The sequence below is a fragment of the Delphinus delphis genome, chromosome 10 (assembly GCF_949987515.2).
Source record: "Delphinus delphis chromosome 10, mDelDel1.2, whole genome shotgun sequence".
Taxonomy (NCBI): Eukaryota; Metazoa; Chordata; class Mammalia; order Artiodactyla; family Delphinidae; genus Delphinus; species Delphinus delphis.
This window is the reverse complement of record NC_082692.2, coordinates 37,200,701-37,228,685: the sequence shown is the minus strand read 5'-3', so window position 1 is coordinate 37,228,685 and position 27,985 is coordinate 37,200,701. Positions and strand designations below refer to the sequence as shown.

Genomic DNA, 27,985 nt, shown 5'->3' with positions numbered 1-27,985 from the left:
AGTACTGTGGTTGGTTGGCTGATTTTGACATTAGCCAGAGACTAACGTTAGGGCTCTCTCTCTCTCTCTCTCTCTCTCTCTCTCTCTCACACACACACACACACATACACACACACACACACACACTCACGCTTCCTGTTTGCATGCCTACTCTGGAAAATCAAGGTTGGAAATGAAGATCATCAAGGGCTCCAGTGGCACGCCAAAGCTCAGCTATACAGGGCGGGACGACCGGCACTTTGTGCCCACTGGCCTCTACATTGTCAGGACAGTGAATGGTGGGTGATGAGCCACTGTTCCCTAACCCCACTCCCTCAGCCAGGGCAACTGGCCCAGACTCTACTTGAGCCAGAGCTAAGGGCTCCCTACTGAGGTGGGCATTTCTTTGAGGTGTATGTTGAGCGGGACTGTGTTCCCTGAGCCTCTTCTGTTCTTCGGTGGATCCTGGGGGGGTTGTGCTGGGGCTGGAGAGAGGGGAGCCCAACTTGTATATGCACACGTGGTGTCCTCATGGCAGGAGAAGGGCCTTCGCAGTGGGCAACAGCAGATCCAGAAAGTCAAGCTTGGCCATTCGTATCACCTGTAGAATCCTTTTTCCTTAGTACCCTCTGGCTAACAGACTCCTACTCCCTCTGCCAGGGCCTGAGAGATGTTGCCCTGGTAGCAGGTTGGCGGGACTGGGGAGAGTTGTTGAGAATTATCTTAGTTGTCTTCCTGGAGCCCCTTTGGGCGGGTGATGAAGGCTGTGTCCTCACAGGCTCTTCTCCGCTGCTGTTTGGCGGGGATGGGAGTGGAGGAACGGGCGTGAAGGAAGGCATGCCCTTCACTGGCCTGACCTGTCCCCCATGGGTATTTTGTGTCCTTTCTGGGCTTCTTCCCCCTTTCCTTCTGTCAGAGCCATGGACTATGGGATTCAGCAAAAGCTTCAAGAGGAAGTTCTTCTACAACAAGAAAACCAAGAACTCTACCTTTGACCTCCCTTCAGACGCCATTGCTCCATTTCAGTAAGTAGCCTTCTTCCAGGCCTGCCCCCTGCAGCCCCAGGTACTCCTGCTAGAATGCCAGCCTGACCTCTCGGGGCACACCCGGGTCCTGAGACTGACTGCTGCCCATGCAGGGGCTTCCCACGAGGGTATGGCTGTGATGGTTGGGGGTCCTGGGTGTGAAGGGCCCGACCCTGGCCGGGTGTGGGCTAATGCTGAGGTCCACAGTCTTGCCTTTGGACCCAGTGTGTTGCCGGATTGTTGGTCATAGGTTTCGACAGCAGCCAGTAGCCCTGATGTGCCTGTAATTAGCCACTGACACCAGTGTGTCACCACACTAATACTGTTCTATTAGAGCAGCAGAGACAGATAAACCAGGAATATCAGTAATTAAAGGATCCAGTAGGATGCAATTAGCAGCAGCAGCTGTGTGTTGAAAAAAGCTGGTTCTGGAAGGCAGGGAGCAGGGCCTACTAGGTACATTTGGCTGCCAGAGGGAAGACGCTCAGTTGGAGTCATTAGTGAGACCTGCCCTCCCCCCTGCCCCCAGTGCACACACACACACTCTTAAGAACACCCATCCCCGAAGTCACGGGTGCCAGGATGGGTGGTGAGCTCTTGGTCCTGCTCCACGTGGGTACAGCCCTCTGACCTCCCTTCTCCTCCCCAGCATCTGCTACTACGGCCGGCTCTTCTGGGAGTGGGGGGATGGCATCCGTGTGCATGACTCCCAGAAGCCCCAGGACCCAGACAAGCTGTCCAAGGAGGACGTCCTCTCCTTCATCCAGACGCACAGCGCCTGAGGATGCCCACCCCTGCCGAATGCCCTGTCGTTCCCTGAGCCTGGCCGTGAGGTTGGTGGCCTCCTCTGAAGAGCTCAGTTGGGGCCTTCTGGGACACTTTTTGGAATTCCCTCCCTGGAGCCCTGCCTGGGAACTGTCTCCCCTGCTGGGACTCAGCCTGAAGGATGCAGCTCCTACAGCACGTTTGAGGTCAGGGCCCAGGGCACATGGGGCCAGTGGAGGATGTGTCTGTCAGAGGGCAGCAGGGCTTCGGCTCTGCCATTCCTTCCTGTATCCTGTAGACTCACTTTTCTGAGTTCCACACAGTGCCCTGAGGGGGCGGCCATGCTCCTGCTTTGCCCAACTTTTTATTGGGCCGACCCTGAGAGGCAGGAGGCCTGCTGTTGTGAGCTGGCCAGGAGCAGCTGCTATATAAATCAAGGTTTTGTTTCTTTGAACTTGCTCTGTTTTGATGCCAAGTTGGAGATTTTCTTGTCTCCTCCCCCTACCCTCTCCTGGTCTTCCCTGGAGTTCTTCCCAGCCCAAACCTCTGACCGTCCCGCAGGCCGGGAAGGGAGGCATGTGGACCCCACATCTCTGACACCACGTCAGGATGCAGGTAGCATTGTCTGGTGGTAGGTGCGACTGCTTCCTGGGGTTGTAGAGCCTTCCTGGGCCTCACCCCTTTTGATCCAAACCTCGGGCAGCTCTAGAAGGGAAGGAAGCAGCCTTGAAGACCTGCCATTTTCTATGCGCCAAACAGTAGTGGCCCCACTGTAACAGAGGTCCTGTTGGGTTGGGTTGCACTCAGTCCTCTGGCCATCATGGCACTCCCGTTTGTCCCAGCCACCTTGCCACCCTCCCCCCTCCGTTTTTTCATCCCCAGCAGGAGGCACAGTTGCTTTTGTTTGTCCTTTTGTGGTCACTCCATTTCCTCTATCTTGGCGGGGTGGAGGGGGAAGCTGGGCAGTAGCTTTGGGTGGGGGAGGGAACCTGTGGTTGTTTTTAATGGGAAATACCTCTCAGAGATGCTCCTGTGGGCTCCCTAGGGTCTCATCCCAGTGCTAGACTGGTTTCCATGGAGATAGATAGAGGGCACTGAGGCTCCCCATGAGGTTGGAATTGACTCCACCTCAGGGGTCTCAGGCCAGCATCCCCCAGGCTGTCAGCAGCACCGCTGAGATGCTGTATTTCCACCCAATTCTGGGTATCAGTGTGTCTTGCAGAATCTTGGATCATTAAAGATAAACATATTTTTAATGCCTGTGTGGCTCTGTGCTGGGGCTTGTCCTTCGGTGCTTTGTGGTCTGGGACTTGCGTGAATGAAACAGCTTGGGCTGGAGGTGAAGGGGAGGAAGCTGTACTCAAGAGGGGAGAAAAGAGGGTGGGTTTAATCAGAGCCTTGTCCAAGCTCAGGGCTGCTGTTTGCTGCCAAAGAGGGGCCCAAGGAAGAGTCAAAATTATGTGGCTCCTGTGAGAAGCAGGGATTAGAGGATGAATGAACCTACAGCCCGGCAGGGCAATGTGACAATCCAGGATCAATGTGTGTGACTAAAATAACAGAGGCGTCAGACCAACCAATTAGTGCCACTAGACGGGGAAGAGAGAAAGGGAGAGATGGTTTCGCTGACCCCGCCAACCTCCCCTGCTCTGCGTCTGCACTGGAGGCCGTGCGCGTGCTGATGGCGCCTCTCCCTCTCTGCTCTAGGCTAGCGTTTCTCCACCAGTCCCATCACCGGTGCAGGTTCTCCCTTAGAGCCCGCTGCCTACACATTGCTTAGCTCCTTCACCTGGGCCCCCAGATTCCTTCCTTAATGTTTCACAGCCTTAGTTTAGCTCGCAGGGCAACTCCTTTCCTTGCGTTTACTTACTTGGTGTGATCTCGGCTCCCAAGCCCCTTCATCCTCTTGGTTGCCCTACTCAGCCTTACTCCAGCCTCCCACTCCCAGCCCTCCTGGCCCCTGTGCTGGGAGTAGAGGGCTGTGCTCGGGGGCGGTGGAGGGAGGGGAATGTCTGTGTTTGCCGCTCCTGCAAACGCCGCCTGATTTACTGGCCACTCACCGTTAAGTCTGTGTGGTCATTACCGTGGCTCCGGCTGCCCACTGGCTCTGCCACACCTCGCCAGACTTGCAGCCTCTTGAAGATGGATTAACTCCACACTCCCGTGGGACCACCACACGACCACCTCAAGTCCCCAAGTTGCCCTTTGCTGCACAGGCTGCATTTTTTCTGCCATAATCACAGGCAGTGGCATCGACTGGAGGGCAAGACAGGGTTTGGTGGGGGGTGGCAGACAAGTGGTGCAAGGTCTGCCTCTCAGCCCCAGCAGTGCCCAAGTCCTCGAGATGGCGCCCACCATGGTTTGCCTTAGGAAGCACTTTGCTAACGCCTTACTCCCCACCTAAGCTGGGGGCTTACCTTCAGGCCCCTCTCCTCCCTTGCATCCTGAATGCCACCCCACTGCCCCCAGCTGCCACCAGATCATGACATTTACTCAGCACACAGAAGCAGCCAGGGTGGTTTTTATTGCCTTTCCCTTGGGCTAAGCCAACATAAAGTCCTTCTGGAGACTCAAGCCCCACAGCAGGAATGGGAGGCAAGAGGGGCTGGGCCAACAGGAAGCCCTGCTCTGATGTCTGGGTCAGGGAGAACTGGCCCTTGTACCTTGGTCCTCTTGGGGTTTGAAGGGCCTGCTTGGCCGTGACCACGGAGCTGAGGGGAAGCCTGTGCTGACTGGAGAAATCTCAGGCTCACAGGGTCCAGTAGGCGTAGATAAGCGTCAGAAGGAGGAAGATGGCCACAGACAGCAGCATGTTCTTCCGGTTTTCCTGCCGAAGCAACTCCAGCTCCTTCTCTGGGAGGAAAAAGGGTGATGGACAGGTGGTCTGGGCCCATCTGCCACTCTCATCTGCCTCCGCCTATCCCACCAATGGGTACACACACTGCTGAGTGCAGAGGTGTTCCCTCCCAGCTGCCTCCTTATCCATAAAAATGACCGTCCTCCTCGATCTGCCCAGATTTGGCTACAGATCCTGGCCCAAAAAAGCCCCAACCCCCAATGCTGCTCAACCATTTCTTTCCAAATGTAGTTGAAGATGGACTATGTGAGGGAGTCACAAAAAGGCCACACCTAAAAGCCAAGCTAGGTGGTGGCATGGCCTCACCAGGTGAGCCCTCTGGCCCGTCACTGGGTGCCCCCATGGTGCTCCTCCTTCCAGGGTGTCTCACCTGGTCAATTAGAGACTGAGGGCAGCTGGGACCTCCTTGGGCCTGACACTGGAGTAGGGACAGGGTGGGCCCACACCACCAGTGCTCCTAGTCCTTCCCTGCTGGATGCCCAGCTCAGCAGGAACGAGGTATGCTAAGACGAGGTAGTTTGTGCCCACAAGGCAGGCAGGCCGCCTCTAGAGGAAGCCAGCCCTGCTATTCTACAGCCACACTGTATCCATTCATATGATACACAGGTGGTTGGTATTCTGTGAGGGCTGACCTGAGTGCTAAATGCTACAATTTTGTGTGAAAATTGCTAGGTTCGAGAGGGAACTGATGTCCCATCCCTCCCTGTGTGAGGAAGCAGGGAGATACCTGCAAACCAGCTCTGGGCAGGCCAGACGGGACCCGGGTAGGGGTGTGTGACAGGCACCGTGCTAACAGTGTTGATTCAGCCTGGTTCCTACAGGAGGCTCCCTGCCATATGGACTATTCTAGGGCTGATTCTTGGCCAGGCCTGGCCCCTCAGGGTGAATAGAACAGACAAGCCTGAGGAGCCTCTGCAGACCCATTTCCTCCTGGGCTGCTGGGGGCAGCGCCCAGCAGCCACCCTCTAGCTCCGTGCCGTCTGGGCTCTACCTGGCTTTGCACCCAGCATCCAGAAGGTGGCAGCATTGCTCCACTCACAGTAGCCCTTCACAGCACCCAAGTGGGAGGTTCATCCTCCACCCTGGACCCCAAAGACCCTATTCCCATCACTCCATTGCAGGGTTTTCCTGAGAGAGAGTGGAGGTCTGGGAGGAGGGGGCAGGGAGGACAGACCTCCCAAGTCAGGGTGGATGTGAGGATCTCTTCACCTGGCCACAGCCATACCCCTTCATCCCACAGGAGAACAGACCCACAGGACTCTCCATCTCCCTGGGAACAAAGGAACAAACTTGCTCTTCCAGGATGCTGGGCCCCCATCACTTTGTGGGCTCCCTGGGCTGTCTGACCCTTCCTGATCCTAGGACGCGAGGGTGGGGCTGGTAATGGCAGGGAGCTTTCTTACCATAGTTGGAGGCTTTGTTCATCAGGCTGCTTTTCTCCTTCTCCAGAGAACTCCTGTGAGGGGGAAGGGGTCAAAATGGCTCAGGCCCTTTTTCTTTTTCCCACCTGAGGGACAGCTGGCACACCAGAGCAAGGGAGACAAGAGGAACATGGGCTCAGGTCTCTGGTGGCAGGGGGATGGGAGGGGTGGCAGTTGAGGGCTGGGGCCCCGGGACAGATAGGAAGGACTGGGGGATGTCGGGAGGAGCATTACCTGGCCTCTGAGCTCAGCTCTGCCCCACAGAGCCTGGAGTTCACAGCCTCCAGGTCTCTCCAGCATCGTGACAGCTTCTTCTCCAGCCCATCCATCTGAAAGACACAGCACACCCAGCAGGTAGAGATGGGTGGCAGAGCCTTTCAATTTTCAAGACAGCTGGGATCCTGGGAGCAGGAGGAGGGAGCCTCTAGGTGTCTTTGAACTAGCAGCTATGTTTTGCTGTCCTCTACCTCCACGTGGTGCAGGCTGAGCGCGCCTAGAAACAGCTTTGAGTGTTGCTCAGGGTCTCCAAGCTGCCCTGACCCACTGGGCCAAGCATGGGTTGGGGCAGATGGGAGCAGCACCCCCAGTCAGCTGTCTCCTCAGCACAGGCCCCAGCTGGGCCCCACGGCAGGAGCAACCAGAGCCCTGAATGTGGCAGGCACAGGCGGCTCCTAGAATGAAACGAGACGATGCAGGAAGCCTCTGCCTTTCCAAAGCATTCCACGTGTGATTAGACATCTAGGGGCCAAAAAGCAGAGGCATGTTTTCTCGTTGGTACACTTCATCTTAAAGTAACCCAAGCTGTAATAATATACATTTTTCCATGAGATTCAATAAAAGTTACTGACAGTACAGCTCAAAAACACTTCTGTTAGTTTCCGACTCGGTTCTTGCGCAAAAGCATTGACCATCATCAAGATAGCTGTAACTTGGGCGGGGGGGGGGGGGGGGGGGGTGCAAAATAGCTAAGCTCCTGAAAGGCTGCGTGCCAAAGGTACCAGTTCTCCCATTTGTTTTGATTATAGTTTCAGAGATGTGTTCTTGGGGAAATAATTTGAGTTATGGGGAAATGTTTTATGAAATACTGGACTGGATCATCCAAGGTCCTGGTATCATGCATTTGGCTTTGAAAGTTCATCTGTGTCCATCTGTCTCCAGGTGTCTGTCTAATCGGCCACCTCTCTCGGCCTGGGCCTGTTCTTCTTGAACCTCTGCCCTGCTGGTGGGAGCCTAGATTTCAGTGGGTGGGAGTTCAGAGGGCCCTGTGTCCCTCATAGCAGCTGAATGAATAGTGCTTTGGGTCCAGCTAATGCTTGATTTTCCATATGACTTCACTCATTCTCACCACATCCCTGGGAGGGATAGCAAATACTGATACAAGCTCTATTTCACAAATGGGAGAATGGGTCCTCCAAATGGAATGATTTTTCTGAGGAGTCAGAGTGGAACACTCCTTTCCTTATCGGTCTCAGCCAGTTCTCTGCTCCAGTCCTTTCTGGAGTGGCCCCTGGACAGACGGTAATCAATGACTGCAACTACGAATCCCATCCCTGGCCAGTGTTCTGCCCCTCCCCCTGGCCAGTACCCATCCCAGCCATTCTGGGTCAGCTACTTTCCCTCATCCCAACGCCCAGCCCAAAGGACACACCATCTACCCCCTTCCCTGCAGCCCCAGCCTGCTGCCAACTCCAGCTCTGGAATTAGGGCCCGGTGGGAGGGAGCAACTGCAGAGCCTTGAGTTTAACTGCTTGGTTAACTGTGTCACTTCTCTGCTAACGGGCACCAAAGGGAGGGCTGTCCTGGGAAACAGCCCCAGCCAGGAGATGGGGCCTGTGCCTGGGAGGCCAAAGGCCATGCTGAAACCTGCACTGTAGGGAAATGAGCACTGGCAAGCCAGGCTCAGGGAACAGTAACAGCCTGATGTGAAGGTTAGTGGAGACGGAGCCGGGAGGAGCAGGTGCTTCAGGCCACCATGAAGCCTGCCCTTCATAGCAGTACCCCCAACACACACAGCCAGCCCCTCAGTACCCTAAGACTTGCTGTTTCTACCTCCTGGTGTAGAAACCACAGAGCACCAAATTCCACGCTGGGTCCCACACAAGCTTGATTCTTGATGCTCTATCTCCTCCGTGAAGCCTTCTCTACGGCCCTTGGCTGGAGAGGTACTGCCTCCTTCCCCTGGCTGATTAACCAAGCCTTCTCTCATGAAGCTGAGCGCATACTGTGTCATCCAGCTACATGTGTCCAAACCTCATCTTGCCAAACTCTGGGAGCCGCTAGGGCAGATGATGTAAACCTGCAGCCCAGTGGTCAAGTCTAGCCGAGATCGGCCCATGCCACTTGTGTATGTGACTGCCTGGCCTCTAAGGATGCCTGACTTTGTAGCTCCTGTCCTAGAAGGCCTGGCCCACTGCAGTCCTTGTGTTTGTAGCCATGGAGGAATGAGTAGGGTTGGACGTGGGTGGGGCCCAGGGGCTGGGCTTCATGTGGCACCGGGAGTCTAAAATCCTCCCCTCATGCCCACAGAAGCTGGAAGAAGCTAGGAGAAGCAGCTGTATGTGCACATAGATTATGTACTTTGTGGATTACCCAGTGCAAGTATTAGTCCTAGGTTAGATTTCTCCCTGCCCCACCTTTGGCCAGCCCCTGGTTTGCATGTCATTCTGGGGAGGAAGTTGGGGGACTTCCATCCCTAAACACCTCTACAAGGCTACCAAGGGCCCAAACGGGATAACTGGGCCAGAGTGAGGCCAAGAACTCATGCTCAGCAAAACCTTTAAATTGAGGTTGGCAAACCACAAGTGGCCAAGCTGGTCGGCTGTCATGCTCTGGGCAGGGCCTGTGGACCTGGCAGCTAGAGGCCTTTATCTGAACGAGCCCAATCTATCTGCAGTTCCATGAATACCCCCACTTTCACTTACCACTTTTTAATGAGCTTAAACAGACTAACACAAATCAAGGTTTTAGGGACTCAAGTTCTAACCTCCCTCTATGAATATTTATGTCCTGCTGCAGCTCTCTCTGATTCCCTTCTAAATATCAAGTTCTCCTCCTTTATAACCCAGCTGCTTGATATGGGCTGAGTGAGGGGGAGTCTGGGACTGTCAGGAGGCTCTTCAGTAGGCCACAGACCCATCCTCAGAAGGTGACCCCACTGACGGTTAAACACCCTGCAGCATTTGTTGATGCAGAAGCCAGTTCTCAAGCAGCTATAATAACGGGTGCCAACATTCTAGTGCCCTACTGGCCGCAGATAAGGCAGGGAGGGAGGGTCAGGATGCATCTTTTAGTTGTGGCTGGGGTCGGGAGTGGTGGCTACAGAGCAAAGCTAGCCCAGCAAGATGGACCCAGAAATAGGGGAGAAGACCTAGGAAGTGGGCCTTAAAAGAAGCCCCTAGTTGGCTTTTCAGTCAACTCTCAATGACATGCACACAAATAATGCACTTCACAGACTCCCCAAAACAAATCTATAGTCCTTGATTAGCTTCCTCTCTGCCACCAGGCTGAAGGCAACAGAGGACAAGATAGCCAGGACCAGGAGAGAAACACGGGTTAGGACCAGAATAAGGAGACAAATGTCAAGAAGATTCTGGAAGCATAAGGGTCAGAACTGGGCAAGCAGTTGGGAGCCCAAGTGCTCAGAAGCCTGAAATTGTAGTTCCTGAAAAGTGTGGTAATAAGGAGTGTGGGCTGTAATCAGATGCCTCAGCTGGCCGTTCACTTGCCGTGTGTCTAGGTGACTTCCTTAATTCAGTGCCTCAGTTTACTCATGTGTAAAACAAAGATAATAATGTTTCCTATTTCAAAGAATTGTGAAGATGATATGAGGCAATACGTGTAAGATACTTAGTACCTAACACACGGTGATGGTATAACAAGTGTTTGCTAGCATTATTATCAGAGAATGGTTTTCATTAGATCTGTAGGGAATAAAAAGAAAATTGAGTTAATATGTGGCAAGAGTAAGAGGAGATAGAAGCAGGGGTGCGTGATGGAGAGTACTCTCCATTGGTCACTGGCTGGCAGCAGCAGGGAGGGGAGCCCCTCTGGCTCAGATATGGCCATGCTGATTCTATGGAGGGGTTCAGCAGGAGTGGGGCCTGCAGGGTAGACCATCACAATAGCAATGCCTCTACAGGCCAGCCTCTCCAGCTGGCTCGGGACACAGCATGCTGGGAACCTCATGATCCTGCCGGGGGTTGAAGCGCTGGGGTAGTGTCTGGAGCTGGTGCCAAGTTGTAGAGGCTCGGCCTGCTGGAAGCTGAGGATGAGAGGTCTAGGGCAGTGTCTAAGGGCAGAACAGACTCAGGTGTGGTCTGGGCCCTGGTGGGCATCTGAGGAGACACGGAAAAGCAGGTGGAGCCTAGCAGCTGGAGTGCAGGTTCACTGACGCCATGGCTCTACAGCGCCTGGTGCCCAGCTAAGCTGGGAGCAGGAATGCAAAGCCCCAGGACTAAAGCAGAAAGAGGCCCCATCAAAGAGATCCGACCAACTCCAATGGGAAGAGGAGGTTACACTCTGGAGGCCAGGGAGGCCCCCAGGACTCCTGCCCAACAGGCTGGATAGTGGGTCAGTTGGCAGGAAGGGCACGGCTGACCCAACTGGTTCAGTTCTGGGACTTCCCTAGAGCTGCAGGGGGCAGCACTGCTGGCTGTGACTGTCACAGGTAAAGTAATAGCCAAGGTAGGGACTGAGACTGGCACTCATTCAGGCACAGAGTCGGGGCAGAGAGTGGATGCCCTTGATGTACAATAACATGGACACAAGGAGTGTCCATGTATTACGTTTATACTCAGAAGACCAAGTGTCCGTTTTTATACAGGAAAAAAGAACAGTGTGTCTAAGTCACTGAGATGACAGTCAGTAGGTGAAACGGCTGCAAAGGGACCTGAGGAATCAGCAAGGCAGTGGTGTGAGCTCCATACCAGTTAGCCAGCTGTGCCTTCTGGCACATCACATAGAGCTGAGGACCTGGTAGGTGTTGTGTAAACCTGTGTGCAAGCAGTTCAGGGGACTGGGAAATAGGTGGTGAATATGCAGGGTGTCCTGGTGGGAAAGTCTACTCTTGACCCCAAGACCAGAAGTAGCTAAAACCTGCCCATGGAGACTGCTGGTCTGAGCCTCGGCAGGGAAGAAGGGAGGAGAAGAAAGGGAGGCAGAAAAGATATATGGGGCAGGGAGTGGAAAGGAGCAACCCTCAAGTAGGAGGGAGTTGAGGGCCCCAGGGGAGGCCCTGGAGACAGGATCCAGAAGTTTGTACTTTAACAGGAAAGGCCCACGAGGGATTCCTCCACAGTCAGGATGGGAACAGCTGCCTTTCTTAACCAGGCATGGACTGGGGGATCGGAGCCTGGTGGGTGGCTTCAAGAGTGGGCAAAGGAGCAGGCTCAGTGAGAAGTATAAGACCAAGAATTCTCCACAGAGGTGGGGATGTTTCCTGCAGAAGAACTTGAAGTTCTGAAGTTAGACTGACAGTCAAGGTCAGCAGAGGCCCCAACCCCAGCCAAGTGGGGCCACTGCTCCTGCTGGTAGTCATCATTGCCAGGGTCTCTTCCTGCAGCCTTCCTCCAGGACCCCTCCCTCAGAAGCAGCTCTGAGCACTCAGCTGGCAGTTCAGTAGCCCTGAGCCAGCTAAGCAAAATCACCTCTGCTACCTGACTTGGGGAACAACACCCTATTCTCAGAGCTTTAGGGAAGTCTCCCTGGAGTCCTATATGCCATAAAATCACTGTGTTAAGAGAAACTGTAAAATTCTCCCGGAATCCCTGGGTGGCGTCTTTTCAGGAATGTGGAGCCTCCCAGTACGGAAGCCCAAAATGAGGCCTCTCTGGGGGCGGGGAAGGTGAGTGCCATCTTGCACACAGATAAGTGCCCAGTACCCAGGTTAGGCCAGGCCCGCGGGGGGCCAGCTCCAGGTCTGGCTGCTGCCAAGGCCTCCAAGCAGCTTTTATTCTGCCAACAAGCACTATTGAAGGTGGCTGAATGGTGCTCCCACAAGCATCTTGACAGCCTGGGAGGTGGCTCCCTGCCCACTCCCTAAGGAGCCACTGTCTAGGGCCCAACGTTCTTCTGGGAAAGGGCAGAGGCACCCTTGGGGCTTGGCACTGCCAGGCAAGCCACTGTGCTTTCTGGTTTAGGAAGTTGTTTCCGGTCTTGCTGGCCTTGCTCTTGGGAGATTCTGGGCTGTGAGTGACAAAAAGGGGCTGGCAATGAGTTAACCTCAGGAGTCAAGCAGCGGTCATGGGGCATATCCTGCACCTGCCTGGCCGGGTCCTTGCTGGGCACCAAGACCTAATAAAGAGCACGGTGTCAAGGTACCTGAGCCCAACTCAAATCATGGACTTTCACATGTCTGGATGGCACAGCACAAGTCAGAACAGTCTCTGGAAGCCCAAAGTCCACAATAATACCAGTAGCAGCCAACACTACGGTAGCAGGCATATGTGCCAGGCACTGCTCTAAGCACCTCACATGACTCCCTCACAGGACACTCACAATAACCCTGGCGGGAGAGGAGTAGCATCAGTATCCACACCTTGTGGATGAAGAAACTTGGGCTGCGGGGATGAAGTAACTCGTCCAGGGTCACGCAGCCAGTACCCGGGGGAGCGGGCGGTGGGAGTCGGTGCTGTGAGCTACCAGCACACATGGGGGAAGCTCAGAGGCACCAGCCCAGAGCCACTCTTAGCTCCTGGGCATAAACTCCGCTCCTTACACCCTGGGCCATGCAGTTTGTGGGCAGCTTCCCATATGCTCCCCAATGTCTGCAACAACTCTGCAAGGAAGGGACTTTTTACAGTCTCCCTTTTACAGAGGAGCAAACTCGCACATGGAGAATTTAAGCAACCTGCCCTAGGTCGTGTCACTGGGAAGTGGCAGAATTGGGGTCTGAATCTGGGTTTTTCTGCTTCAGAGCTTATGCTCCTTCCACCTCTTCAAGCTCTTTCTCCAAAATCCCTCATGAAAACATTCATGACAAAGAAGGGTTCTGTGGAACAAAATCATTCCACATCCCAGTCAAAACCCATTTAAGCTTGTTGATCTGGCTTTAACAGATTCTCTACTCTGAATAATCTTGTATAAGGGCTTTGCTTGCTTTCTGTCCACATAACAGATACTCACTGTGAGGGGAGAACCTGATTGAAATCTGTTTGCTTGGAGACAGTGAGCGTCTCCAAGCCCAGCGTCTGTCCTCACATTGAAGGCAATTACGCTCTAACTCTGGGCTTCACGGACATCCCAGGCACCCTCCCCCAAACCGCCTACGCTGCCAAAGCACCCTCCAAAACACACACAAAACAGACCCGGGTTTGAGAAGGAAAAAGGTGGGTTAGTTGGGCCTGATAAACCCTCCTTTCCCCAAAGTCTTTCTTCTCACTTGCTAATAACTCACAGCCCAGAGAGTGGTGTCAGCTGTTTCAGCTCCAGCCCCAGCAGTCTGGGAACCGGATTTCTGGAAATCCACTCATTTTCACATGTCAGGGAAGCCCCAGAATGTTTATTATAATGGGTAGAGAAGCCGGACCGCCTGCCCAGATGGTCTCTGGCAGGAGAGCAGGGGCTTCCCATCTGGGGCCTTGAGGCCACACAGCCAAGTGACATGGGGGTCACGGGCCTTGATTTTCCAGGTGACTATCCTCAAACCCCAAAGGACCGATTACCCTGATACGGCTTAAGGGATGTGTTTCTGTGGAGGAGGCTCTGTGAGGGCAGAAAACAAAAACCTCCGCCATGGCTCCCAAATCATCAGAAGTTTCTCTCCCAGGCTGGGCAGATGAAGACAATAAACCTTCCCAGTTTTTAATCAATGAACAACTTCCAGGAAAAGCAGAGAGCCAAGGGACTTGTCATTTCTCTGGAGAGTCACCTCCCGCCCCAGGTCAGGAACGTGGAGGTCCTCTTGAAGCCCGCGCAAGCTCCGAGGGCTTCTGGTCTCTGAGAGGCTCTGCAAGCAGAGGCACGTCAGTCCTCACCTGAGCCTTCAGCTGTCCCTGGGCCAGAACGTTGTCTGGGGTTTCTTTTCTCTTCTTTCCCCCAATATATATTTTTTGATAAAGTAGCAAAAGCTTCTTCATCGCTGAAAGGCTCAAAGCACTTTTCAAGAATTGGCATCCACCCCGTGCCTTATGAATTCATTAATTAAGATGCTGGCAAACAGCCACTCCACACATGCTGACATCCAGCCGTGTTAGGTAATGAGGTTTTAGTCTCCTGACCCCCATCAGATGGAGTTGAGCCAGACGCAGGCTGCTGAGAGAAATCACCTGCCCAATGGCGACCTGTCGCTTGTGCCTGGCAGCAGGTGAGGCTCATTTAATGGTCAGCCGCCCTTGAACTGTGTCTGCAGGCCTCAAGCCTTTCTCCCAGCCCTGACTGGGCAGCCGCCAGCAAGACAGTGTCCAGCCGCCTGCTCCACTGTGGCCTCCTGATCTCTCACCAATGAACCACTCAACTGGGCCCAGAAGTCAAGAGTGAGGGTTCAAGTGCCTCCTCTAGCCTCTCAAAACCAATTCAGTAAATATTTACGGAGAGTCCACTAGGCTGCTTCTATCCCTTGTCTTAGAACATCAGTAGGTTCCTGTCAGCCTTGTAACAGCCTGTTCCAGGACTGAGACTGTCTTCATCCCCACTTAGTGCTCCTCCCTGCCCCCAGGGAGCTCACAGTGGTGGCTGACATTACACAATCACAAGTGTCCACACTCCTCTCTTCCTGGTGCTCATCCTGCTTTGGCCATTTTCTCCACTCAAACTACCACCTACCCTTCATCGTCACTGATCCTGGCCCCTTTTTCTGATAAGAATTCCAGTGAATTTTAAGTAACTCCTATTAGGGCTTCCCTGGTGCCGCAGTGGTTGAGGGTCCGCCTGCCGATGCAGGGGATGTGGGTTTGTGCCCCGGTCCGGGAGGATCCCACATGCCACGGAGCGGCTGGGCCTGTGAGCCATGGCCGCTGAGCCTGCGCGTCCGGAGCCTGTGCTCCGCAACAGGAGAGGCCACAGCAGTGAGAGGCCCGCGTACAACAACAACAACAACAACAACAACAACAACAACAACAACAACAACGACAACAAAATGACTCCCAGTAACTTTTATTCCCTCTAGCAGATACTATTAGTTGCCCAACACAACATTGATTCCCTACTCCTCCCCCTTTGCCTGCCTCCACCACAGAAGTAAGAAAAGCTCAACAGATGCTTTCCCAGCCTCACTGCAGCCAGAGGTGGTCATGACCAGTTCTGGCCAACGAGATGTTCCAGAAGTCGGCTGGGAGACGACTGAGAGAGCTTATGCTTTGCTGATAAAAGGGACAAAGATTGTTATAGATCCTTTTTCTTTTTTCCCTGACTTAAAGTCGAATATGATGACTGGAGCTGTGGCAGCTATCTTGTGACTAAGAGGAAACAGCTGAGAGAATGCAGAAACACCAGCCCTGACATAGCTGAACCTTTGAACCAATGCCAGTAGCCACCTCCCTCCAAATTTCTTGTGATGGGAATAAAAAGTATCTTCTTGTTTGATTAGGTCACTGAGGTCAGTTTTCTGTAACCTGTAGCTAAAACCTTTCCAAACTGACAGATTTTTGTACCAGGGACCAGATCCAACCAAGTTATCCCCTTAAAGATGTCAACTAAGGCACTGCACATCTGTTAACTAAAGACCAACTGGCTGTTGAAACATTTAAGACACTAAGAATGGTCCAGCTGTGGAGGAAAAAAAGTACAATGACCAAATAACAGCTCATTACTATCAGAAATTAAAAAACAGGTTTTACATCAGCCAAAATCCTATCAGTTTAGACTGAAATGCATCCTTTCTCTCAGCCAGAATCCTCCTATCAGTTTAGACTGAAATACAACCTTTCCCTCCTCTCACACAACTTGAAAATCAGTACCAGAGCTGGTGATTTCTCACCTGAACTATAATTCTCTCTTGTTATTCAGAATAAAACTCATAGCCAGTTTTCCCCAAATCTGAGATCTCACAAGGTGGCAAATGAGCTGGATAAAAAGGCCTTGAAAGGAGCCACAAGTTGGGAAGGCTGGGAGGTGCCTTGGTGTCCTGGGAGGTGACTACCCAGTACAGCTGGCCCCAGCCAACCCTCAGGGGGAGTGCTCTGTAATTGCTTCATTACAAGTGGAGGCTGTTTGCAGGTGCTGAGATCACTCACTTGTGGGAGTTTTACTGCACTCGTCAGATTAACATTTTTGATTAAATCACCACTTCATTGGCTTTGAGCACACGACTTTTAATAACAGGACAATATCTACTGCTACTGAGCACCAGAACACATTCAGTACTCAGATCCGCAGGGGGCAAAGGAGGAACAAAGTGAGGAGATGGCTAGATGCCAAGTTTTTTCTCAGGTGCACAGTGGCAGAGCTCAAATCTTAGAATATCCAAGCAAAAGGTAACCTAGACATCAAGATGGCCAATGTAAATATCTATATTGGTATTGATAGGTTAAAAAAATAAAGGGGTGAAGGTGACTGGTATACGGCCCTAGGAGAGCATGTACCCCACCAAATTCAAAACACTTTTAAAACCCGTGTCAGCCAAACAAAAGACATCTATGATCATCTATGATCTATATGTGGACCACAGTCAGCGAGTCTGTGTCTGTAACCCCTGGTGAAATTCAAGTCCTTCATGTTACAGATGAGGAAACTAAAGTCCAAACAAGGGGGCTGACATAGCCATGATGGAAGGACGTGAAAGAACTACGAAGGCTACTGATAAGAAAGCACTGTTTGTTGATTATCCACCCTGTGCCGCACATGCTAGGCACTTTACAAATATTGTCTTATTTAATCCTCAAAACTACACTGTGAGGTAAGATGGAGTCTGCTGAGGAGAATTGGGCTGTCCACTAAAATACACTCTTCTTCCACAGCAATGGAGCTGTAGTTGGGCACGTGGCCTCCTAGCTGATGAATGCATTTCCCAGCTACCCCTTGCAGGTTTTGCATCTTAGCTGCATCTTTGCCAATGGAAAGTGGGCATTCTGGGCCCAGAATTCTTAAGACAGTGGGTGTGCTTTCTCCACTCTCTCTTTCCCACCAGTGGATACCTCAATGGAGTGCAACCTAGTTTCATTCATGAGGTGACAACAGGCCCTGGCCCCCAGCAGAGCCACAGGATGGAAGGAATATGGCAGAACCAACACTGTCCTGGTACTCTAGCCTAGGGGTTGACAAACAATGGTCTGGGGGCCAAATACATTCCATGACTTGTTTTTGTAAATAAAGTTTTATTGGAACACTCTCATTAATTTATGTACTGCCTATGGCTGCTTTTGTGCTAAGACATCCTATCTGAGTACAGCTGACTCTCATTATTTGTGGTAGTTATGTTCTATAAGGTTGCCAACAATGAATTAGCAAATACTGAACCAGGTTAGGTTCTGGTGAGCCTCTGGTCACATTTTTATCAGCTGATCAATACAAAACCTTGTTTTGTGTGTGTTTCTGTTTAAAGAGACCTTATTTAATACATATTGTTGATTAATTAACACTGAATCACATCCCACAGGACTATAACTCATGCCTGAGAAAGCTTATCTAACACACATATTTTCTCCATAAGGCATGTCACAGCCTTCTTGCACTTTGGAAGACTAAACAAGCACTTCAGCACTACACTCAAGGGCCATTTTAAACAGCAAAATCACCAAGAAAAGCACAAAAATGCAAGAAACTTGGCAGTAAATAGACCAGAAAAAGGACACTTGTTTACAGCACACAGAAGAGCTGAAAAATAAGACACAGCATTGCCTTGTTCCACCTTAATGAGACACATGGGCCTCAGGTGAATCAAATATTGACGCTTTGAGTCAGCCTGTTAATTACTACAAAAGCATTTCAAGGACTGATTTGGGGGTTACAAGTACATTTTACCAAGTAGACAAATGCACAAATACGGAATCTGTGAACAATGCGGATCAACTGTAGTTGCAACAGAGACCATGTGGCCCACAAAGCCTAAAATATTTACTATCTGGTCCTTTATAGACAACATCTGCCGATCCCTGCTCTAGCCTGTCAGAAAAAAAAAAAACTTTCTTGTTCTTGAAGCCACTGAATTTGGGGGTTTCTCTGTTATAGCAGCTTATCATGTTCTAATACAGGCTATAAAGTCTAGGCTAGTCCCATTTCAGAGTGCCATCTCATTTTAGCATCTATAGTCTCTCTTACAAGGAGATTCACATTTCCATCGTTTTTTTCCCTACCAAGTTGGCCAATATTTCTCAAAGGGTGGTACTAAAACCTCCTGCATAAACACTGGTGTAGCTTGTTAAAAATACAGATTCTTTGTTAAAAATACACACCAAGTCCTACTGAATTACTCGGGGTGGGGGAGATTCAACTCTCCATTTTTAAGACAGATGATTCTTAATGCGTTCTTAAGATTGAGAACCACTCAACTGGTAGTAAGCTCAATAAGACAATTACCCAGTATCTTTCTTGCAACCCCAGGGAGGGTGATCTAAGGGAACAGTAACACAGGAGAAACAAGATGCACCAGAAGGCAAATCACCTGTGCTTGATTCTCGGCGCCTCAACCGTTTCAACGGTTGGGCTCTACTTGAAACCTCAGGTTCCCCATCTGTAAAAATCTCACAGGCTTGTAGTGAGCGCAAATAAAGTAACAAATAGCAGCTGCATCAATTTTCTTTCCGTCCGTATGCAGTCAATTATTTGTAAGCTCTTTGCGAACATCACCATTCCAGAATTCTCTACAAATTCCCACAGGTTCCCAAAGTAATTTTCAAGCTTCATGCTTTAGTACCCCGGAGGAAAAATTCCCCATCTCAAGGGACAGTTAAGCCACCAGTAATACATTAAACAGTATGGGGGTCCCTCACTTCTGAGGGTGCCCTCATCTACAGGTCTCTAACCCTTTGGGATCCCCTCACCTGCGAATACCCAACCCTTTTGGGTCCCCTTCACTTAAACGTCTCCCCTCAGGGCCTCAAGATTTCGGTGTCACGCCCTCTTTGGTGCTCCCCTTACCTGCCTGTCTCTTCCTCTCTGGAGGTCCCCTGGCCTTCTGTTCCCAGCTCTCGTGGCCCCTCGGGCTCTCCAACCTTCGGTTCCCCCAGCGGGCCGTGTCCCAAACCCACGTCGCCCTCACTTCCTCCCCTCACTCCCTCCTCCAACCTGCAGCCGGGCCGACCCACTACCCCGCCACGGGGAGAAGGCAGTTCACGACGTGGCCCAACCCCCATTTCTCCCCCTCACCTCTTGCGCGACGCCCAGATTCTCCCGCTTCTTTTTAGTCATGTTACTTGCCGGGTTCCCGGAGTCGTTATTGGACTCGCCCACCGGCGGCGCCACGCATGCGCAAACCCCTGTGATTCTCCCTCATTGGCCGCCGAGAAGGCGGGAGGTGGGACTACTGGCGGTGTCCATCTAATTGGGGGCGTGGCCAGCTTGGCGCGGCCATGTTTATGAGGGGCAACCGCTCTGAGGCTTCAGCGTAGCGGGTGGTGGGAAGAGGATAACTAGATTGGCCCGGGAGGAACGATGGCCCACCCAGGGGTGGAGCTGGCCCTTTCCTTACGAATCAAAGGCACTTTACAGCCCAGAGAGGCTGTTTCTTCACCCCGTCGTCTTCTGTACCCTTCTTCCTTTTTGTGACCACCCTGCCCAGTTTGAGGCCAGCTCCCATCCCTTCAATTCTGTCAAGTTCTTTCTGACCTTCAAGGCCCATCCTGAAGCACTGATCCTCCATGAAGCCCCATCTTGAGTCTCTTGGCCCTTTGGGAGCTGATCATGACCTTCTGTTGTCATTCCTCCTTTTTGTCTGTTCTTACTTATTTTTCTTGTTTTATTGTAACAGAAACAGACTACAAACGTCACAGAAAACTTTTAAGTGAAAAGCAGCATCCTTTATCCTACTGTTCTTAATACAGTTCCTATATTTGTTTCTGTATATTCCGACCCAATGTCTGTATATTCTGACATTGTATTTTATACTGTTGTAATCCTACTGTACAGTATGCTGTAGACCTATGTCCTTTGAAATGGTTTGACTGTGATCCAATGATTAAAAACTACAATTTTGTATCATGACCCAGTTACCCATATAATTGAAACCAAATTTTCCTGATAAACACCTTTACCACCTTTGATGCACTCAAATATTTTCTAATCTAGTCTATTTCATTAAAAAAAAACTTGGTGGCAGGAGACCTATTAATTTTATTTCATGACTCATTAATGGATATTGAACTGCAATTTGGAATAAACATTTCCCCATGTTTTGAAATCATCATTTGTGAAGGCCGTATATGCCCCCAAGTGAATACATCCCATTCTTGTATTGGACATTATTTTATTGGACGTTACCTCCAAATAATACTAATACTAAAGCAAACATCTTTGTGTACATAGCTCTGTCCTTCTGAACTATTATTTTTTTTTGCCTTTTATACTGTAATTTATTATGGATACACTGTTAGTCCACAGATGTAATCTCTTTGCCTATTATATATCACACACATAAATATTAGCATACAAATAATATATTCTTCATTTTGAGATTTTTTTCAGTAGTTTCTATCTTTATTTTTTACCTTTTGGTTAACCCCTTACCTTCTTCCATCCTCACGCATTCACGCAATACTACACATCAGCTCCCTACCCCTATTTCAGCCAGATAACCATCTGAATTATTTCTTTAAGATAAATTCGCACAAGTGGAATTATGGGGTCAAAGACTATGAGATGGGAATCGAAGCTCCTTATTTTCTGACCAGTTATCTCTCTGTTGGAGTCTCTGTTTCTGTGTGTGAATAATAACCCTGATGCAGTGTTTGGGTGAAAAAAAAATGTTTTCAGATCTGTTTTGTCTTCTTGATAGAGTCATTGAATGATGGAGCAGGAGGGGACCTGAGATACCATCTCGCCTGGCCGCCTGACTGAGGCCACAGAGGGAAAGTAGTAAATTCTGTCTGAACAGGAAGCAGGCTGCTCAGAAGTTGTTTAGTGCAGTTCTTAGCTTAACACCCAGCCCAAGAAAAAACTTACTCAAGAACATTGTCCATCAGCTGTCAATCAACAGCATTTATTGTCAGAACACTCTTCATATCATTGATTCTGATCCAGAAAAACCAGAGACTGTGCTTCCCAATTGTCACAGGCACAGGCCTAGGGAAGGTGAGAGGAGGAGGAAAAAGACTATGTTCTTTTAAAAGTGGTTCCTTCTGCATTTGTTTGGCACCAAGAAAAAGCCACGTAGATCTGGGTACGTCTCATGTTAGTTCCTTGTCTCTCTTCCCCATTCCCTGTGAAATGATGCGTGAGCTGTCATCCTTCTCCCCAAAGAGCCTTGGATTCTCCAAGCCAAACCTTGTCCCACGGTTCTGCTAATGGGACAAAATACTTGAAGTGGGTCTGGAATGAGAGCCTATGTGGGTTGGAGTGAGGCCGACTGGGATTACAGTCCCAGCTCTGCCACTTAGCAGTGGTGTGATTTGGGGCAAGATACTTAAACTTGCTGAGCCTTAGTTTCCATGACTAAAACAAGCTCATTGTGTCAGACTTATAGGGTCATTGTGAGAATTACTAAGTGGTTGGTACTGTGGCTTGTGAGTGACCAGGAGAGACTCAGCAGAACTGGTGCACCTGCTGCCAGCTTTTCATTACAGGGTTTCGCTTAGCAGTTGTTGCCATTCATATATTTTGTTATTGTTTTGATATCAGTTTTTATCAGCTTTGACATTATTGTAAATGATCTGTCGTTAGGAGTTTGGGGCAAATACTTGGGTTGTTTTCTGCTATCAAGGATGCATAGTTTACTGCAAAAGGCAGCCACTAACATACACAAGTGTCTCTCCACAGAGAGGAGATGCCCTCTTCACCTCTCTACTCATCCTTCCTACTGAGACCATCGATTTTGGGTTTCATGTGCCCAGACACTGCAGATGGTGGTGATCCCCATGGCGTCGGGGAGGCTGAAAGAGCCCCAGGTAACCCACCGCATTCCTTTCATCCCCGGATACATGAAAGACCAGCTTTGGGGCTTCCCTGGTGGCGCAGTGGTTGAGAGTCCGTCTGCCGATGCAGGGGACGTGGGTTCGTGCCCCGGTCCTGGAAGATCCCGCATGCTGCGGAGTGGCTGGGTCCTTGAGCCATGGCCACTGAGCCTGCGCGTCCGGAGCCTGTGCTCCGCAACGGGAGAGGCCACAACAGTGAGAGGCCCGCGTACCGAAAAAAAAAAAGACCAGCTTTGATTCCCATGGGGGCTGTTTGCCGAGCCTAACGCAGCTTAGCCTGGCTTCATGCTGTAAATTCTGCCCACGCGCAGATGGGTTACTGTGAGCCAGCTGTCTGTCTGTCTGTCTTTGTTCCAGTGAGCTGTGGTCCTGAACTGTCTGGGAGTTTTAGAGCTAGGTTTTTAAGGAAAATCGAGCACTGCACTGGAAGACAGGAGAAATGGGTTAATTCCTGGCTAGGCCAGGTTCTCACTGCATGACCTTGGTCAGGTCAACCCTCCTCTTTGGCTCTCAATTTCCTTGTCTGTGAAAGGCACAGTGGAAAAACTAGACAGCTTAGATACCCTAGGATTCTATTTTTAATGGCCTTGTTATTTGTAAAGTGCCCAGATGTAAGGCACCCTCACTGGCTGTAAGGTAGACATATAAAATAAGAGCCAATCATTACCCTCAAGATATCTTCAGTCTAGTTAGAGAGACAGACTGACAACATGAAATAGTGAATGCCAGACGACATATAATTAAAAGCCAGCTGTCTGGTACTTACTGTTGATGCGTTAGGAGCTCAGGGGGAAAAAAGAATGCTGTGAGTATTGGGGGTGGCTTTGGAGGCTATGAGTCCTGGAGGATAGACGAGACTGGGTCAGGTGAAGATGGGGAGAGGACACTCCAGAGGGGAGCCCAAGGACTTCTTGTGCCTACAGGAGGCGCCCTTTTCAACTCTGCACGAAAACACCGTATAGGCTAGCCACAGCCCTGGCTTATTTGTCATGGAGACACTTAGGTCAATTTTTCTATCCCTTGTCCCATCTTGGGCTTGCCTGACCCATGGGTCCCAGACCTGGACTCCTACCACTGCCCCGAGGGCACCTTCTCAGAGCGGGAGTGGGGGAGAATGGAATCATTCACTGTCAGAAGCATTTCAGGCAGGAAATGAAGAATTTCGTAGGTGGTTAAAATTACAGTGGAGGCTGATTTATGTTTGAATTTTGTTCCAGGACAGCAGATTATAGCCCAGGTTCTGAGGCAAAGGCAGCCGTGTCTTTATGGCCTGCTTGGATCAGTTTTATGTCTTAGTGGTTTTTATATATTTCAGCTAAGCCAAGATGCTCGAACTTTTTGTCTCAGACTTCACTGGGGAACTCATGTACCACTCCTGCACCCAACCTCATTTTCCCATAAATAGAAAAAAAACAAAATAGATGAAAATAATGTTTTTGCTTCCTACTTAGTTGGTATCCAGTAATTTAAGCTAAATTAAATCAAATCATAAATAGATGATGAATCCACATGACACCCTGAAGTAGATGTCAGGGAACATCGTGAAAATAAAAGGATAGAAATCTAAATATTGTTGAATATGCAGATCACTCCATCCCATAATATTTTCTTGATAAGAAGAAATTTCTTTCTTTTTTTTTTTTTTTTTGCGGTACGCGGGCCTCTCACTGCTGTGGCCTCTCCCGTTGCAGAGCACAGGCTCCGGACGCGCAGGCTCAGCGGCCATGGCTCACGGGCCCAGCCGCTCCGCGGCATGTGGGATCCTCCCGGACCGGGGCACGAACCCGTGTCCCCTGCATCGGCAGACGGACTCTCAACCACTGCGCCACCAGGGAAGCCCCAGAAGAAATTTCTATCAGATATTAGCACCAAGAAAAGCTATGTGGCTCTTCCTGGCATGCTAACAGGTTTTTACCTCATGGCTACTCTACCTTTTGTAACTGATCATGCTTCACACTTTTTTTGCTCATGATGAACCTCAGACCTGAACCCGTTCAAGGATTTTGAGCAGAGGTTTCCACGTACTAGCATTCTCCCTGGCTTTATTTTCTTTTTCTACCCTTGTTTTCACTTTGCTCTATCACTTTATCTATTTTTATCCCACTGTATTGTGTGCATTTTGATAAACTACCTCAAATCCTTTTTTAGAACACAAAAGAGCATAAATAAATCAATAAATACATCCTGTGTTTGTAAATATGGCACTTTGATCTTTCTAAGGCAAATTTTCACATCCATTAGCTCTGTGGGTCCTCACATAGCACTGTAAGGAAAGTTAGGCAGGCTCAGTCACCCTCATTTTGCAGACAAGGAAGCTGAGGTACATCCATGAATAAAATGGTTTGCAGAAGAGGACAAACCCACTCTTCCACCTGTATACAAGATCACCAGAACCCCTCTGAAGAAGGAGACAGGAATATGAAACAGCCCACTTCCCTTTTTCTAGAGAAGCGGATTGAGAAGGAGGAAAGGTTGGAGGTCACCACTGGAGAGGACACAAATTGGGGTGACCATTGGCTTCAGAGATTCCTCCAGAGTCCGTATCTGTGTTGCCATTTCTACCGCCTCCTGCCTTTTGATAACAAACCCACTCCCACCTGTCACATGGGTGGCATATAACTCAAGCAGGGTAGCCAGTCATAGAACCACATGCTCCTGGCCATAGTGATTCGTTCAGACAGGAGAACACATGACCCAAGCTGGGCCAATAGGAGTTCTTCACCGAGATTTTTAATCTCTAACTCGGAAATGAAACCTCATCTCAGCTCTGGTTGCAGAGCTGTTGAGATGTGATCCTGGAACTGCTGATGGCTGTGCTCCCTTCCAGGAAAAGAGGCTCCTGAGGGGTATAAGGGGAGGCCGGCAGCATGAATAAAGCAGCAGCTGTGAGAGGTGGTGGGAGAGAGTGACTTGTGGATGTTTGGAGCTGAGGTTCCAGACTCCTTACCCTTGCCCCTCCCAGGATGGAGGCCAATACATCCCCTTTTTTGAGTAAGCTAGTTTGAGCTGGGTTTCTCTCACTTACAGCCTAGAGATTTCTGAATTCATATAGTTTGTAGACTGAGTTTGTTTTTGTTTCTGAGGGAACCCTGAAGTTCTGCTTTTCTGGAATCCAAATTTTGGTCTCCTTTGTCCACACAACCGGACACTCAATGTTTAAATCTCAGTGTTTAGCTTATGCAAGGGAGCTTAGGCCCTGGGAAGTAATAATAATAATTACCAGCCCATTGTCATGCATCTGTCACTGGAACATAAACAAAGGCAGTAGAGCTTAGTGGTTCAGAATGTGGTACCTGGCTCTGCTGCTCATCAACCGTGTGACCTTAGGCAAGTTACTTAACCTCTGAGTCTCAGCTCCCTCATCTGTAAAATGGGGATAAAATAGTAGGCACCTCATAAAATTCTTGTGAAGATTATATTCAAATAATCCATTTCAGCACATAATGCTGTGCCTCATACCTCATTAGCACACCATAAATGTAACTCAAGTATTTTGGATAATTTTACACGTACTATCCCTTGAGAACTTCTATGAATGAAGCAGAACAAATATTCTCATATTCGTTTGGCCGATGAAGACTCTGATGTTCAGAGGGGTTAAGTGACCCATGCAGGCCACATAATAAGTGGAAAAGTCTGGATTCTTGATATTGGAGTCAAACCCAGGGTTCTCTCCTTTGGACCACGTTACCAAGTGGCGCTGTGCTGGCTATTGTCAGGAAGCCAGTTTAACAGCTTATAAAGGGCACTATCCCTCCAGGCACAGAGTCCATTAGCAAAGCCAAATTCTGTCCAGGAGGCTGCTTGCTGAGGACAGAGGATTGGCACTGGAAAGATGCCCACAGAAAAGACTGCTTAAGTTGGCTTCCCTGGTCACCTCCAGCAAGTGTCTATCTATATTCCTCTTCCTCTTCTTCCTCCCTGTCAGCTCCCAGCACCCACACATCTCACATATAAGAATTCTAGAAGGCAGACTACCAGAATCAGAAAGTAATATAGAGATTGCTCGAGTCCATCCACTCATTCAGCAAACATTTGTTAAGCTTCTACTATGTGTCATGCATAGTAGATGTTATGGTGAACAAGACACAGATCAAATCTCTCATTTTACAACTGAGAAAGACCAAGTCCTAGGAAGGAAGATGGTTTCCCTAAGGTCTACAGTGAGTCAGTAACTTTGTTAGACACCTAGATGTATCTGCCTAGCTCACAGCAGCACCCACTTTTCTGAGGTTTACGTGATCTCGCCTTCCTTGTCATAGCTGATTGGACCAGGGGAAAAAAAGACACCTGACTGAAGTTAAGCCAGCCATATTTCATCTCCCAGGAATTTGACCCTGGTATGAGATGCTGATTTCAGCCCAGAGAGAAAGGAACAGAATGAATGCATGGTCCTATCAATAGTCTATCTATCCCCCCTTGGGTGTTCTACCAGTACCACCCATCCCTTATATCTTTCCTCTTCATTTTTGGAGTTTTGAATGTTTTTTTTTCTTCTTACAACAAATAAATAAATAAACTAAACTAAGACTGTGTTCAAACTTTGATTAAAACCTAAGCCTCCTGGCTCCCAGACCTGTGTTCTTTCCATCACGCCAACTGGCAGCAGAGATGCCTTCCCTAGGATCTCTCAGAACTCTGGCCTTTGGATTTGCCAAACAAAGCCATGCCATCCAAAGGGGTTCTCAGCGTTCAGAGAAGGGGTCTCTGGGAGAGGCCAGGTCCCTTGATCTCTAGAGCAATTGCTTTCGGTGTGTGTGTGATGGTTTCCAGAACAGCAGGAGAGGATGGTGATTAAAAGTTCAGGTCTTGAAGCCAGACTGCCTGAGTTCAAATCAATCCAGGTCCTCCACTCATTAGCTGTGTACCTTGGGCAAGTCGATTTTCTCAGTTTCCTCCTCTGATATTTACCCCCATGGGGTTGTGGTAAGGCTCCATATATGTATGAAGTGCTTGGAATAGTGTACAACAAATGCTAGCTATTTACTATGCAAGCAGCCTGCTTTTTAAGATTGCATTTGCTTACAAAACATTCCCAGACCCTTAGGGTTTAGCTTTCACTCACTTCTCTAGCTGCTGCTAGTCCCCTGAAATCCACCTTGGTCTGATCACATTTTTAGCATGAAAACAAGTAGCATTCAAAGCCCAGGTCAGATACACACATGAAAAGCAATCAGTCTCTGACCTTTTACACACATTGATGTGTGTGTTGTACCTGTGATGAGGTAGTTGTCTCAGCTAGTACACTCCCCTAGGGCAAGAGCTGACCAGCCTGATGAAAGTTTCTCATCAAACTTCATTCAACAATTATTTATTAAGTGCCTACTATGTTCTGAGCTCTATACTGGGGCTGGGGGACAGGGGCTCTCTGTGTGGTGACAGACTAAAAGATAAATACAATACCATGTTCCCAGCACTGTGAGAGAGGCAAGCATAAGGATCTATGAATGCGTTGAGAATGTGGGCCTAGCTCAGACTGGGGAGTTAAGGAAGCAGGCTCAGAGAAAAGGAAAGATGAGTAAGAGTTAGGCAATGCAATTTCACACCTATCAGGTCTGCAGACATCTGACAAAACCAAGTGTTGACAAGGATGTGGAGCCATGGAAACTCCGATACATTGCTGGTGGAGTGTAAATTCGTACAAAACTTTGGAAAACAAATCAGCATTAACTAGAAAAGTTAAAGACGCACTGGTGCACCAGTTGACATACTACAATCATGTACATTGTTGCAATAGCAAAGAATTGGAAACAACTTAAATGTCCATCATATTAGTCAGCTACTGTTGCAATAATACTGTGTAACAAATAATCCTAAAAATATCTCAGTGATTTACAACAACGAACATTTACTTCTTGCTCACAGGATTTCAGCTGGGGTGATTCTGCTTAGGTTTGCATCTGCTCCATGTATCTCTCATTTGGAGACCCAGGCTGCAGGGAT

General features: G+C 49.7%; 2 protein-coding genes across 4 annotated transcripts in view; one reads left to right on the top strand and one right to left on the bottom strand.

Moving 5' to 3' along the window:
• The window catches only part of CMTR1 (cap methyltransferase 1), a 57,934-nt gene extending 54,909 nt beyond the window's left edge, over positions 1-3,025 (top strand). For both annotated transcript variants that reach the window (XM_060021892.1, XM_060021891.1), the window contains exons 22-24: positions 166-278; positions 896-1,004; positions 1,654-3,025. In XM_060021892.1, the coding sequence (XP_059877875.1) occupies positions 166-278; positions 896-1,004; positions 1,654-1,786 (355 nt within the window). In that variant the 3' untranslated portion in view covers positions 1,787-3,025. The remainder of the gene's footprint in view (positions 1-165; positions 279-895; positions 1,005-1,653) is intronic.
• Positions 3,026-4,279: 1,254 nt separating this feature from the next.
• CCDC167 (coiled-coil domain containing 167) lies at positions 4,280-19,373 on the bottom strand. 2 transcript variants are annotated; one of them, XM_060021298.1, is made up of 4 exons: positions 19,284-19,373; positions 6,279-6,373; positions 6,027-6,079; positions 4,280-4,619 (listed from the first exon to the last, which is right to left on the bottom strand). In XM_060021298.1, the coding sequence occupies exons 1-4, from the start codon at positions 19,323-19,325 to the stop codon at positions 4,516-4,518; spliced, it is 294 nt and encodes a 97-aa protein (XP_059877281.1). In that variant the 5' UTR covers positions 19,326-19,373; the 3' UTR covers positions 4,280-4,515. The 2 variants fall into 2 exon arrangements, with proteins under 2 accessions (XP_059877281.1, XP_059877283.1); XM_060021300.1 differs by lacking the exon at positions 19,284-19,373 and adding an exon at positions 19,056-19,194.
• Positions 19,374-27,985: the final 8,612 nt, after the last annotated feature.

Excerpts from the sequence above, each read along its gene's own strand:
- CCDC167 (XM_060021298.1), bottom strand. The coding sequence starts at position 19,325 with ATGACTAAAAAGAAGCGGGAGAATCTGGGCGTCGCGCAAGAG. Across the intron at positions 6,374-19,283 it reads ATCTGGGCGTCGCGCAAGAG|ATGGATGGGCTGGAGAAGAA; the intron begins GTGAGGGGGAGA and ends TGTGTCTTTCAG. Across the intron at positions 4,620-6,026 it reads GAACAAAGCCTCCAACTATG|AGAAGGAGCTGGAGTTGCTT; the intron begins GTAAGAAAGCTC and ends TTTTCCTCCCAG.